The sequence below is a fragment of the Clupea harengus genome, chromosome 26 (assembly GCF_900700415.2).
Source record: "Clupea harengus chromosome 26, Ch_v2.0.2, whole genome shotgun sequence".
Classification (NCBI taxonomy): domain Eukaryota; kingdom Metazoa; phylum Chordata; class Actinopteri; order Clupeiformes; family Clupeidae; genus Clupea; species Clupea harengus.
The window spans coordinates 3,510,782-3,526,776 of NC_045177.1; the positions used below are offsets into that span (position 1 = coordinate 3,510,782).

The following is a 15,995-nucleotide window of genomic DNA, read 5'->3' on the forward strand; positions in this document are numbered from 1 at the left end:
GAGACAGCTAAATAACTTTAGTCATTGTTTTTGAGCAAGCAAGGGAAAGCATAATTTAAGTTGCGTTAACTGCGTTAAAATATTTTATCGCGTTAATCGCGGCCGCATTAATCGCATAGATTAACGCGTTAACGCTGACAGCCCTAATTAAAAGATATATATTTTTTGGTATTGTTGAAATTACTGGGGAGAGGGATGTTGTTGAAACTTTTTTTTTCTAACATGACAGGAGACGTTCAAAGGATCCAATCTAACAAAAGAGGGAACACTGATCAAAAAAGGAACAAAGAAAGCCGTCATGAACGCCCCCAGTGCAGAAAGACTTCATACCAGGAATTACATCAGCGACTGGACACCAGAAAGAAACAACATGAATGCTCCCAGTGTTTCAAAACATTTGTAAACCCTTCCTCTCTTGCAATTCATCAACAAATACACACAGGAGAAAAGCCCCATAAGTGCAGTACATGTGGGAAGGCCTTTAGTAAAATGTCTTCTCTTAAGACACACCAGAATATCCATACTGGGGAAAAGCCATATAAGTGCACTACATGTGGGAAGGTCTTTAAAAAATTGTCTCATCTCAAGGGACACCTGAAGATCCATACTGGGGAAAAGCCACACCAGTGCACTACATGTGGGAAGGCCTTTAGTTTATTGTCTACTCTCAAGACACACCAGAGGATCCATACTGGGGAAAAGCCCCATCAGTGCAGTACATGTGGGAAGGCCTTTAGTCAAATATCTTCTCTTAAGACACACCAGAATATCCATACTGGGGAAAAGCCATATAAGTGCACTACATGTGGGAAGGTCTTTAAACAATTGTCTCATCTCAAGGGACACCTGAAGATCCATACTGGGGAAAAGCCACACCAGTGCAGTACATGTGGGAAGGCCTTTAGTTTATTGTCTACTCTCAAGACACACCAGAGGATCCATACTGGGGAAAAGCCCCATCAGTGCAGTACATGTGGGAAGGCCTTTCGTCACATGTCTGCTCTCAAGACACACCAGAGGATCCATACTCGGGGAAAGCCACACCAGTGCAGTACATGTGGGAAGGCCTTTAGTCACTTGTCTCATCTCAAGGGACACCTGAAGATCCATACTGGGGAAAAACCACACCAGTGCAGTACATGTGGGAAGGCCTTTAGTCAAATATCTTCTCTTAAGACACACCAGAATATCCATACTGGGGAAAAGCCACATAAGTGCACAACATGTGGGAAGGTCTTTAAACAATTGTCTCATCTCAAGGGACACGTGAAGATCCATACTGGGGAAAAGCCACACAAGTGCAGTACATGTGGGAAGGCCTTTAGTTTATTGTCTACTCTCAAGACACACCAGAGGATCCATACTGGGGAAAAGCCCCATCAGTGCAGTACATGTGGGAAGGCCTTTCGTCACATGTCTGCTCTCAAGACACACCAGAGGATCCATACTGGGGAAAAGCCCCATCAGTGCAGTACATGTGGGAAGGCCTTTAGTCAAATATCTTCTCTTAAGACACACCAGAATATCCATACTGGGGAAACGCCATATAAGTGCACTACATGTGGGAAGGTCTTTAAACAATTGTGTAATCTCAAGACACACCAGAGGATCCATACTGGGGAAAAGCCACACCAGTGCAGTACATGTGGGAAGGCCTTTCGTCATATGTCTGCTTTCAAGGCACACCAGAGGATCCATTCAAATAATGTGCTGCCCGGCTAATACATGATAGTATCACTTACTGATATATTTCTTGATTAGCTGAGTTTTAAACAACATTTGATGTTAAAGATGAAGTATTTTTCATCATATTTGATACGTGTCTTAGAAAGGTAGTTTTTGTGCGTGTTTTTTCAAGTATGTTTGTGTGTGGGGGATTTGTTTGTGTGTGTGTGGCAGTACAATATATAACTGACAAGCAGCAGTTAGCGCATGTACAAAAAAACAGTAGTGTTTGTGAGAGTTTCCTAGACTCACAGCCTAAACGGCACCTAATATGAAGGCTCTGGGCTCAACAGCTTATAGATGTGTTAGTGTGAGAGATGGGGAAGGGGGAAGGGGGAACTAAATGTCTCTCCCATTCCTCATTATAGGGAACTCTGTATTTCTTCGGTTAAACATTTTCATGTCAAATGTGGAAGAGAGTCCGAGGGAACTGTTGTATTGTTGACAGAAAAACAAGTCGTATTCATCCTGAACAGAAAGGGACATCACATGTGTGGATTAAATAAAAAAAGGAACTCACTTTCTCAGATATAACTCACCTTTCAAATACTACAATCAGAATTTATAACCCATAATAAATATAATAGCCTAAATGTCCGTATGACTCAGAAATTATAAAGTTCCAATCTGAAGGCCCAGTCTTGGTTACTCTCAGATCACAGCCGTGTCACATTAAGTCTAAAAAAGAATAATAATCCTGAAGCATCCTCTGAGATCCTGCTCAAGAACCATTGATTGATACATTACACAAACTAGAATAAAATATAAACTATAAACAAATATTCTGGATACATCTGTATATATATGTATATATAGAGTGAGAGAGCGAGAGAATATGGTCCCAATGACTCTTCTCCTACAAGTAAATTGCAGATCATGAGGAAGTAAGAAAAATAAACAACATTCATTGCAATGTGTTATTTATATTTACACTTGGATTTTGGTGAATTGCTTTAACTTGTGCTTTACTCAATAAAATGTTAGATCTGTATAGAGAGTAGATATAATATGAATACTTCCTTAATCATGGATACTATTACTATTGTCTGTTGAAAGAGAGAAAGTGTCTGCCATATTTTGGTAGATAGTGTGGCGCCAACGGCATTTTTCTGCTGTTACATTGCTGACTTATTGGAAGTCAATGGCGCGTGCCGTCTATCTAGCCAATCACACTTGCACGACACAATGTGAAGAATCAGGGGCGTAACTATAGGGGGGTGCAGAAGGTGCGGTCGCACCTGGGCCCGAGCCATAGACATATTTCTGTCTAAATTGACGGCCCACCCACAGTCCTGCGACTGACAGAAGAATTATACTCACATTTTCGCCGCTCAAAGACACTTTTGTTCAACAATTGGTATTATGCCATTGAGAGTGTTTAATGATATACTGTATATGCGCTTGAAAAGGCGAACTTATATCCATCATGGTAGGTATTATTTGTGTGAAAAAATAGTAGCAATCTGTAACAAAATGATATGCTTATCTTACATACACTATAGAAACTATTAAAAAAAAATTCAATGAAATATATAAGTTCTTATTTTCTTAGGTATTTTTGTCATATTCAGATTTGCAAGGATGATTGCTGGGTAATATGTATGTTGTTTTCCAATGTCAAGTCTCTATTTGATCATGTGACGAGACGATACGATATAGCTAGTTTAGCAGGCGCATAATCTGAAGATCAAGACCAACAAGCTGACTGAGCACAGCCAGAGGCACAGCACACCTACAACCAACGATGCTTTTCAAACATAAAAGTGGTGATGCAAGATTTGCTTTTTCAATGGACAAGAAAGCCTGACCATTCAGCCTCTCCTTCTCAGGTAGGTCTTAATGAGTTTCAATTTGTAAAAGGGTCGCTCGGCTGTTGCCACTGTCAGAAATAATAGCAGGGCAGTGCACACCCCACCGAAGGTGGATTTTACAGAGTGATAATCCATAATCAGCATAACCATGAGCAATCTCTGCTCTAAAGCAGGCCCTGAATGATAGGAGTTGTGCACCAAACGTTATTCCTATGTCCCTGTTATAGTGGTCAGACGGTGCCATGTCAATGTTCCGAAAACCCTGTATTCTGAAAATATACTAATTTGCCCAGATACCCCGACAACACAAAATTCATTAGTCTGACAGCCCGCTGTTCCAAAATTGTGAGTACAGTAACGTGAACCACTATAGCCCACATGCAGATCCCAATGAATTGATTACACAATCATAAACATATAAATGCATTTATTTCACAACCGTGAACTTTAATTCAGAATATTAATATACACACATGGCATTTGCATTGCGATGATAAAAAGAAAAGTTTATGTAATTGCAGTCACAAAAGTTTTAAATGTTTCTCCACTATGTGTTATCTTGAGCTACTAAAGATGTTTGTAAGTTTGACTCAATTTCCCATCATGCATGTAACCTGTCACTTCCTGTTGAGAGTTTGGATGAATGACTGGATGCACGCGTGAGGTCAAGTTTAGCTAGTATTAAGCTACTAGGTAAAGACGATACAAGCTGAAATATTCTCTCATGCTCGCTAAAGAAATACAAGCTGTATATCCCTCTTAGTCCACAAGCAGGCAAAAGTGGTATGTTATGTTTTGTTTGGTTATTTATTATTTTAATAACGTTTAAGATTGTTCTTGTGTGTATGAACGTATGATTGATTGCTCTACGTCTATTATTTTAATAACGTTTAAGATTGTTCTTGTGTGTATGAAAGTATGATTGATTGCTGTATGTCTTTTATTCATTTCTGTATAGCTCTAAGGTGTATCGGTGTCTGTTTGTCAGCGCAATAAAGAACATCAGTGTTAAAGAACCTGGACCTTGGATGTGTGACTAAGGGCGGCACAGTTTATGATAGCCAACTTTCAGAGCAAAAAACCTGCATCATTCTAAATAGCCTAGGTTAATAATAATAAAAATAATAATAATAATAATAATAATAGTAATAATAATAGGCCAAGTCAAACAAAGTTGTGGACCAAGAACTGAACTTCTGCCCAGTATACTGGCAGCGTGCGGAGCCCTTGATTGTAATCACGTTTGAGACGCGAAATTGTCCTCTCCAGGCACTGTAAGATAAATTCAGTTTAGGTATGAATTTATTAACATTTTATTTCTATTAGCAATGTATGCCCATTTAACCAGTATAACTAAAGGCAGTTGGAAAACAGGTTTCAGACAGAGGGGCCTACGATAACAGCGGTCAGTTACTCTGATTTCTCTGTAAACCAACACGCAATTAAGTTTAACTTAACAGCACCTCCACTTTCTCTTCTGTGGAGGACACAGTTTAAGTGCAGAGACAAACAAATGCAACATTTGCTGATTAGCCTACCTGTTAACAGCAGGACACACACAACACTATCCAAAATGACATTGCATTGAAGAAATCAGGCCTATGATGTGCATTGCGCATGCATGCTTTGTCAGTGCTTGACAAGATCTGCGTAATGTCCTGCGACAATCTGCCGGTGATTTCCTTTGCACAAGTGGTACCCTATATTCAAAACCAGAGTAGGCTAAGTTAACAAATATTGCCTAGGAAAAGTTATATGCATGATAGCCTGGTGAGCGTATCCGCTTTGCTGCGCAAACTAAACGCTGTGTGTGTTTTGTGCCACTTAAAATATTTATTCTAAATTATGCCAGAGCCTGCACTTCCAGCATCCCTGTTTAGGCCTATGTGTAAAACATGAAAATTCCTCACACGGATTGCAGCAAACACGCCAGTGAGCTTGCATTCTTCACCTTGCACACGCACTTTTTGCCACCCCACCACAAACATGAATCCAGCACCACTGGTCGGAACAATGACATTTCTGAACAGAGGGTTTAATTTTCTCGGAGTAAAGATATTTCGGACTATTTTTCCGAATATCAGGTTTTTCGGAACACTGGGCAGTCCCTGGTCAGACAGACGTTTTGTCTGGTCATATAGCTCATCATTGCCTGCAAGCTAATGACCACTATAACAGGGACATATCAAAAACGTTTCCTGCACAACTCAACTGTTTTATTGTGTATGTGTTTTTCAGATGTGGGTAAAGCTGCTGTGTGTGCTGCTGTCCCAAATAATGCCTTTCATCAGTGTTTTAAGAATGTTTCAGCACATTTACCGTCTGCTTACGTTACCGGGAGTCAAAGCACTATCCATGTTTCTGATCGCTTTTGCGTTTCTGTCTACTTTCCCAATACATTTGCCGAAGTAACTAATTTGACAGTAAAATCCAACACATTGTTGTTAAAATATATATACGCCAATGGTGTGTGTGCAAGCATCATGACTAATAACTAGCATGCACTAAAGGGCCCATCATAACTACCTTAGGCCACTGACTAGGGACCGTCATAACAGCCTGCACGGGGGCCCGTCGTAACTACGTTACGCCACTGTGACGACATCAGCACCAGTAGAAATGTCTCCTGGTAGCCGAGACTTCCAAGCGACGGTTAAAAGTGTCGACCATGACTTAATTTCTGTCGGCGACAGATTTAAAAGTGTCAGAGACCTAGCGTAGATGCGTCAGTTATCGGACAGTTTGTTGAAAAATCGATATGCTAAGTCTATTTATAGATTAACGTTATGTATAAGGTTAGCCAAATTTACGGTTTTCGAGAGAGATATTTGTCCTTTTTAACTTGTACGACTCGTTTAACACCGCAAGAAAATTTATTTCTAAAAAATTGTATTAATGTTTACGGTGACACGTTACATGAGTACGTTTTCGCCTGCATCAATTATAGGACACTCCCACTTTGTTCCACTTACCGCGTTGGTTTTCGAGATAATAATATGCTTTCCTCCTCCTTTGACATATACCGGTCTAATTTCTGTACAAATGACTTTGTCACAATATGTTTTGACAAGCAAATGTAAATCTAACTAGTGTTATTTTTGTTTAATTTGGGTTATTTGTGGGCTTTCTTTGACCTGATTTAGTTGTAGGTGCAGTCTATTCACTTAAACATGCACAAAACAAACATGGCATGATTATGTATGTTATGTATTAAAAATGAAGACATTTATTATAACGGTATTGTAATTGTACTTTTGTTCGTGGAAATACAACATTTTAATCGAATTCAACTTTGTTTAAGTTAAACTGTAAACGCAACTACGGAAGGCGACCTTCCTCACCAAATCGCGTTATTCTCCCGCCCAATTTCTCAACAAGTGCCTTTCATATTGACATAGGTCTAAACGACCAGAGTAATCGGATTTGGTCTCTGTAAGCATCCGTACTTACATTACATCATGCTAGCTGTTTTTAGCATTTGAAATGACAGTTTAAAATCACAGTCAAACTTCATCTGGAGAGAATAAATCTGACAGTACAACTTTAAGACGAAATTAAATATTCGTCGCGCCGCTAAGTGTTCCACACTATAAGGTACACGCAAAAGTACAACACTATTTCACAAGTTTAAATGAGTTCTACAGAGTACATTTTTTCCAAAGTAAAGCTAAAATGCCATATTTTTGTGGGAGCTTACGTTTGTTTCCATAGTCACTCACGAGAGTGAATGTAAACATGACAACGCTGAAAGTGTCCGATAATTGACGCGTGCCGGTAATTGACGCAGTTAAGATAAGTATGAATTGGCCTTAGTAGTTCTTTGTTCAACAATGGCAAGAACCTTCTGAAAATTCTATAATAACAATTGCAAAAACCAAGCAGACTGCTCATAAATCCAGTGGTGACAAAGCCCCAAGGAAGCAGCTGGCTACAAAAGCTTTCCACACACTGGTGGCGTGAAGAAAAAAAAAGTAGTTTTTAGTATGGAAGGTGGGTCAATGCCACACATGCACACACACACACACACACATACACGCAGCCGCTTGATATGTAATGTGGATGGGTTAGTGGTCAAAGGCTTGTAATGTAATGTGGATGGGTTAGTTGCCAAAGGCTTGTAATGTAATGTGGATGGGTTGGTGGTCAGTTCCAAAGGCTTGTAATGTAATGTGGATAGGTCAGTGGTCAAAGGCTTGTAAGGTAATGTGGATGGGTTAGTGGCCAAAGGCTTGTAAGGTATTGTGGATGGGTTAGTGGTCAAAGGCTTGTAATGTAATGTGGATGGAGTTTGCATGTTCTCCCCGTGTTCACAAGGGTTTCCTCCGCAAAGAACCCCAACACAAAAGCATGCAAAAAGAACAGAAAAGATCGCTCTCCTCCGTCCAGACCAGGATTGGACTGAACACTTGGCCTGGTTCCCGGGCGCCATAAAAGGAAGGACAAAGTTAAAAGGCAGAAGGAAAATTTCACTGGCGACCTCATCAGCATGCGTGTGTGTGGGTGTGTGTCCTATGTCGCCGCCGAATGCATGTGTGTGGTTTTGCGTGTCGTGCTGTGTGATAATACAACATGACTTTGACTTTGACTTGGGATGGGTTAGTTGCTAAAGGCTTGTAATGTAATGTGGATGGGTTAGTGGTCAGTTCCAAAGGCTTGTAATGTAATGTGGAAGGGTTAGTGGCTAATGCCAAAGGCTTGTAATGTAATGTGGATAGGTTAGTGGCCAAAGGCTTGTAATGTAATGTGGATGGGTTAGTGGTCAGATCCAAAGGCTTGTAATGTAATGTGGATGGGTTAGTGTTTATTTCTTTCTCGGTTATTTGCAAGATTTTTCTCTGCTTTGTTGAAGTGTAACGAAGTTTGCTACTTCATTGCTCTTTTTATCCTTATAATAGTAACCTTATGAGGACATTGTTTAGTATCTTATATTTATATTGTGTATTTCATGTATATTGCTCCTTCCTTCTGAGACTCAAGACAATTCCAGTTGCTATATAAATAAACTTGTATTGCATTTGATGAAATTACAATATTTGCAGATGCAATATAGCACACACTGCATTTATCTAGGCTAGCTAGCAGTGCAATGGGCATATGTTGTGCAAAACGTAGAAACGTTGGCCAAACCAACATTTTAAACTGAACTTTTATTTTGAAATTCGTAACGGCCTTCAATGTCTCTTATTGTCGCCAGCTCCAAGGAACTTTTATCACAAACAACGTGCTCGGAACCCGGGAACAAAACATACAGATGTTTACGGTGGTTAGAGTAGAAACTGTTCCTATTAAGGCATTCGATGCTGGATTATAGTTCTTTAAAATCCTAATGTAGCTGTTGCCCGTGTAAAACAAACCGAAGACGGCTGCAGAAGATGTCCGACGCCTAACAGAAGTTTCTATGGAGCTCCCGTTTTCTAGGTAAGCCGAGTAGCCTTGTGATGCCATATGTATATATGCCATAACTGGGGAATATCTGGTGTGTGTAAAGTTTGCGATAGGAGCTCATATTGCTCTCCCTTGTACGTCGCTTCGAACAAAAGCGTCTGCTAAATGACTAAATGTAAATATGCGCCTAAAAATAGTTGATTAACCCCCGTAAATAAACTTGTCGATGTATGAAGATTTTATCCTTTAATATAGAGCGTGGTCTTTAAATCTGAGAGCATTTTCGTTCATTTCAAGTCATGAATTTGTATTGGTTGGTGAATTTTGGTAACGTTATTTCATATCAATCAGAGAGAGAGAGAGAGCCAGATAGCGAGAGCGAGCAGAAGTCTGTGAGCAGAAGCAACAAGAGGGCGAGTGCGAGAATTTCACATTTCTGCAAGCAACAGTATTTGAGTGCAGACAAACAGTTTTGAGCAGGAACAGAGCGATTTTGCACGGGGCTATTTGAGAGAAAGGGCAGCTTTTGATGAAAAACATTACTGAACCTGAAATAAACCTGTACAGATGTCTGATTTGGGTAGGATGGTGATAACATTAAGCCCGTACAGATGTATGAATTAGGTAGGATCAGTGGTGGAGGAAGTGCTGAAGTTTAGTACTTAAGTAAAAGTACAAATACCCAGCAAAATATATACTTCAGTAAAAGTAGATGTACTACATCAACAATCCTACTTACATTAAGTAAATGTAAAAAGTACTTACTTTTAAATTTACTTTAAGTATTAAAAGTAAAAGTACTCACGCAATGGGTTGTATCTCAATGTCTAGGCTGTGCCATTTTGATAAAGAATGCCGATTAAGCTACTGGTAATACTTATCCCTCTACAGACGTCACTACTAGTAATAATTATAAGCAACAACATTTGTTTATTGGAAAGGTTGATGTACTTATTGGGCGTACCCTCTGTAATACAGTTCACACTCGAATTTACAATTCTACGGATGATATCTACCAGGGATTATCTGCAAAATGAATACCGTTAAGCCTAACCAATAAAGACAACATGCAATATCTTTAAATCTTTTATTTAATTGTAAACGTGTACAAATATAATTGTAAAACTGGTCCATGCAGAGTTAATGCTCTATTGATTGTAGAAAAGGAAAAAACATAATAATGTGTAACCCAAGACTAAGCATTAAGTTTGCATGCCAGGCAATAACTAGTCAATAAAAAGGCAGATCTTCACGCTAGCTTGACATAGCTAACCTAACCTACCAGCTTTATCTTACCACTACGTTAAATAAATAATGACAATACAAACATGTTATTTTGATACTATTGCTGTATGTCAACATGTATTTCACTAGATAACAGTATTATATCATGTCAGTAACCGACTTAAATATATATATAATATGCAAAAGTCAGGGACATTAATTTAGCCTAGCAAGAATTCCACTTATCTGACATGCTTCTTCAAATTTGAAGGCAAATTCTTGAAGGCTAGCAACTCCTTTTTTTGGAGGCAGACAGGAAACGCACTGAAACCTCCATGAGTCATTCTTGGGGCCTCTGAACTCGAACATGTCTTTTAAATAAGGCCAAGGGTGGCTCATATCAAAGGGCTCTGCCTTGACGACTGACTCTGGATCCATGTTGAATGATTAGGCAGTTTGTCAGACTGTATGTTGAATGTTTAAGCAAAAGGCAAGGCTACCACTTGTGCTGCTGCCAAACGTGCACTCTGCTATCATTGGAGCTGATAGAGCCACCTGATTGGTTTAAACTTCCAAAACAGCAACGCAAACCAAATGTTTTTGTGTATGCAACAGTTTGGCGGAACTGTGTTCATGAAATGCAACACATAACGACACAAATTGTAGAAATGTAGTGGAGTAAAAAGTATAGATAAAAGCTGCAAAATGTAATGCTAAAAATGCTAAAACTAGCGAAACCTCTTGAAATGTGCTTACTTTGAAACTATGACAAACTAGTTAGTCAACAACTGTCCTAACTCAGTCAAACATCAAGCAAGTGCAACACAAGACAAAGCAAGACGGCAAATAAGCTACTTACTAGTTTGGCAGACAGTAGAAACCAGGCGGCTTCAGGCAAACCTACATAACCCAGTAATATGCCTACGGACCCTGGTATGGCAATGGCACGGAAGCAATTCTCCATATTAAAAGTCATTGTAGTGCCCCATTTTTTATTAAGCTGTTATTTTAAGGTAAAACTGCTTATCCTAACCCTAACCGAAGTACAATTACTGCATAATGCCACTTTAAGTGAAGTACAGATACGTAAAAATGTACTTAAGTACACTTCCACCACTGGGTAGGATGCTGATTACATTAAGCTCGTACAGATGTCTGATTTGGGTAGGATGGTGCTTACATTAAGCCCGTACAGATTTCTGATTTGGGTAGGATGATGATTACATTAAGCACATACAGATTTGTTCAAATATGCTTTTTGTAAAATGTTTCTTTTTTTCTCACTTTAAAAAACTTTTGTCTGACTTGTGTGATATTGTATAGACCATCCATTTGTCCCTGGTTATCTTTTGTCAGATGTTAGGGTGTTTTTTTGTTTAGTTTTTTTTGTCTTTGTGGTGTTTGGGCATGTTGCTAATATTTTACTTGCATTACAGAATTGTCCTGCTGGGTTTCCATTGCAAAAGACAGCTGAGGTCTACAATGTCAGGATCTACTGAACCATCACAACTACTCATGTCAGTGAAGAATATAAAAGAAGAATCTGATCATTTCCTTCAAGAGTATTTGTTTGAAATTCAGACAGTGGAAGAAAAGCCTGAACTGGAACATGACTGTAAGACTGAGACGCACACATCACCAACCTTGACCTGCAAAGAAGAAAATTCTTCTCTGATGGAAATTAAAGAGGAAGAAGAATCTGATCATTTCCTACAAGAGTATTTGTTTGAAATTCAGACAGTGGAAGAAAAGCCTGAACTGGAACATGACTGTAAGACTGAGATGCACACATCACCAACCTTGACCTGCAAAGAAGAAAATTCTTCTCTGATGGAAATGAAAGAGGAACCAGATTTAAGAGAATGTGGTGATGACGATTCTTCTACAAGTGAGTTGCTGAATAGTTGGTTAAGTAGAATTCAGATCTAATTCATTGCCATGTTTCGTTAACATTTACTAAACACTGAATGGTTAGTGAATGGTTTTACTTGTGCTTTACTCAGCAAAATGTGGGTCTCATGGAGGGATGTTTGTTTCATTGTGAATAGAGATACTATGGAAATACCTTAGTCATTGGACACTATCTGCAGTCTGTTACGTTGTGAACAGAGACACTAGTGGAAATACCCTAATCATGGGACACTATCTGCAGTCGGTTTCATTGTGAATAGAGATACTATAGAATACCTTAGTCATTGGACGCTATCTGAGGTCTGTTTCATTGTGAATAGGGATACTATAGAAATACTTTAATCATGGGACACTATCTGCAGCCTGTTAGAGTTGAAAGAAAGAAAGAGTCTGCTGTCATTGTGTCTTCTGCTGTTTTAATTTACATTTTCAATTCTAGCAAATAATACATTTGATTAAAATTATATAATCAGAAATATAATGTCTGAAAAAGTTCAGTGTTGTAGGAGAGAACAGTGAATGGGCAGACAGACAGACTTTCTTCTGTTAAACATTCTCATGTCAAATGTGGAAGAGAGTCCGAGGGAACTGTTGACTGTTGTATTGTTGACAGAAACACGTGCAAGTCACATTTATCCTGAACAGAAAGGGACGTGACATATATGGATTAAGTTAAAAAAGGAACTCACTTCCTCAGATCTTCACATTTACCTGTATGCCATCCATATGACTCCCCTTTCAAATACTACGATCAGAAATGATGATCCATAAAAAATATAATTACTATATATTAGTGCTGTCAAACGATTAAAATATTTAATCGCGATTAATCGCATTTATGTCATAGTTAACTCAAAATTAATCGCGATTAATCGCAAATCTTTATCTATTCTAAATGTCCCTTCTTTTATTGATTTTTTCCATAATTTTATTTTTATTTGAATGCCCTTATCAACATGGAAAAGTTGATTGGCTTGCTTTATGTTGTCAGTAATGTTTTATTTTATTGAAAACCAATATTGCCAAACAGGGCGGTACAAAATAAAATTATAAAGTGCACATTTCAGGTAAACAAGGACTCAGCCTATAGTGCAGTTAAACCATGGCTTAATATTTTCTTTTTTTCAAGTTTGCTGGGAACATAGCAGTCAGGCCTCTTATTTCAGAAACATTGAACTGTAAAAGTTAGGTTACCAATAAAAGGTAAGCCTACTACTTCTTTGCTTTCAGCCAGCTGCCTGTTGACATTTTCAGACAACAGTGAAGCTCGCTTCTTTTGCACAACACAACTTTTAAAAGTAAACTTTCCATTCAGAAGCTTTTTATCATCCATTTCGCCGTATCGCTCTCACCATTCACTCAAACCGTAACGTTCGCCTACTACACAGTTTGCGAGGCCAAAAAGAATGTTTATCTAAAAAAAAAAAATAATTAAGAAAAAAAAAAAATCGCGTTAATCTCGCGATAAAAAAATTAACGGCGTTAAAATGGGTTTGCGTTAACGCCGTTAATAACGCGTTAAACTGACAGCACTACTATATACCCTTGTTTGAGTCCGAATTTATACAGTTCAAATCTGAAGGCGCAGTCCGGGTTATGGGAGACATGAACGGCAGGGAACTGAGAGAGAATCAGACTATATTGATTCAAATGTGAATACATTCATTCATGACACATAGATAATTTAAATGGGAATACATACAATAATGACACACAAATACATCAAAGCAAACAGAAGTGGCAGTTACTGCAGCTGTGAAAAAAAAATGAAAATATAACATACATATTTCTGTATTTAAAAACCTCTACTGCAAAAATAAATTAGATCCTGCTCAATAACCATTGATTGATGAATTACAGAAATCAAAGATGAAGAAGAATTTGATTCAAGAGAATATGGTGACTTCGACTCTTCACCTACAAGTAAGTTGCTTGCTTATTGTAGAGGGTTGTGTATATTTACAATACTTGAATTTTAGAGGTTAACTCCTGCTTCACAATGTGAGACCTATTCAATGAACTGAAATACTGTGGGTATATTTTAGTCATGTGATAATGTTTGCAGACTGTTACATTTAAAAGACAGAAAGTGTCTGCCATCATTTTTTCTGTAACTGTTATTCTGGGAGACTTTTATACTAAGTCACTTCTAATTGATGTGCAATTTTAGCAAATGGCCAATATAAACAGTACCAGTCAAAAGTTTGGACACACTGTCTAATTTTTTTTGAGAAGTTTTTATATATATGGTATAAATATGTCAAAAGATACATGTTTGATGGTATTGTAAAAATTACAGAGGAGAGAGATTGTTTTTATTATATTACAGGAGACGTTCAAAGGATCCAATCTAACAAAAGAGGGAACACTGAGCAAAAAAGGAAAAAAGAGAGACGTCATAAACGCACCCAGTGCAGAAAGACTTCATACCAGAAATTACATCAACGACTGGACACCAGTGAAAAACAACATGAATGCTCCCAGTGTTTCAAAACATTTGGTAGACGTTCCGATCTTGCAATTCATCAGAGAATACACACAGGAGAAAAGCCCCATCAGTGCAGTACATGTGGGAAGGCCTTTAGTAAAATGTCTCATCTCAAGACACACCAGAGGATCCATACCGGGGAAAAGCCGTATCAGTGTAGTACATGTGGGAAGGCCTTCAGTACATTGTCTCAGTTCAAGACACATCAGAGTATCCATACTGGGGAAAAGCCACACCAGTGCAGTACATGTGGGAAGGCCTTCAGTTACATGTCTCATCTCAAGACACATCATAGGATCCATACTGGGGAAAAGCCACACCAGTGTAGTACATGTGGGAAGGCCTTCAGTACATTGTCTCAGTTCAAGACACATCAGAGTATCCATACTGGGGAAAAGCCGTATCAGTGCACTACATGTGGGAAGGCCTTTGGTCAAAAGTCTCATCTCAAGACACACCAGAGGACCCATACAGGGGAAAATCCACACCAGTGCAGTACATGTGGTAAGGCCTTTAGTCAATTGTCTTCCCTCAAGACACACCAGAGGATCCATACTGGGGAAAAGCCATATCAGTGTACTACATGTGGAAAGTATTCCAGGAGTAGCTCTGACCTCACCAAACATCAGACTACACATACTGGAGAAAAGCCACATCAGTGTTCTCAATGTGGAAAGGCCTTTAGCCAAATGTCTAATCTCAAGAGACATCATAGGATCCATTCAAATGATGTGCTGCCCTGCTAATACATGATGGAGTATCACTTGCTGAAATATTTCTTGATTAACTGAGTTTTAAAAAACGTTTGTGTATGTACAAGATGAAGTATTATTTTATCACATTTGAAACATATGTTAGGGTAGAGATTGAAACATACATTGTTAGTGTACATGAATTCAATAAAAGAAAAACTTGAAGTGAGTGTTTTTTCAAATATGTCTGTGTGGGGGGGATTTGTGTCTGTGTCGGTGTACAATATATATAATCGACAAGCAGTAGTTAGAGCAAACAAAAGTAGTGTTTGTGCGAGCTTCCTAGACTCATGGCTTAAACGGCACCTAATATGAAGGCTCTGGGCTCATCAACAGCTCATAGATGTGTTAGTGTCAGAAATGGGGGAGGGGGGAGGGGGGAGGGGGAACTAAATGTCTCTCCCATTCCTCATTATAGGGAACTCTGTATTTCCTCTGTTAAACATTCTCATGTCAAATGTGGAAGATAGTCAGAGGGAACTGTTGTATTGTTGAAAGAAAAACACGCAAGTCATATTTATTCTGAACAGAAAGGGACTTCACATGTATGGATTAAGTTTAAAAAGGAACTCACTTCCTCAGATATTCACATGTACCTGTGTGCCATCTAAATAACTCCCTTTTCAAATACTACATGCAGAAATTATAATCCATCATAAATATAATTACTATATACCCCCATGTGACTCAGCAATTATA

General features: G+C 38.6%; 1 protein-coding gene across 1 annotated transcript; it reads left to right on the forward strand.

Moving 5' to 3' along the window:
* Window positions 1-427: 427 nt before the first annotated feature.
* Window positions 428-15,481, forward strand: LOC116219694 (zinc finger protein 658B-like). Its single transcript, XM_031563412.2, has 2 exons — window positions 428-1,696; window positions 14,593-15,481. Exons 1-2 carry the CDS (start codon window positions 490-492, stop codon window positions 15,288-15,290), a joined length of 1,905 nt encoding a protein of 634 aa, XP_031419272.2. The 5' UTR covers window positions 428-489; the 3' UTR covers window positions 15,291-15,481.
* Window positions 15,482-15,995: the final 514 nt, after the last annotated feature.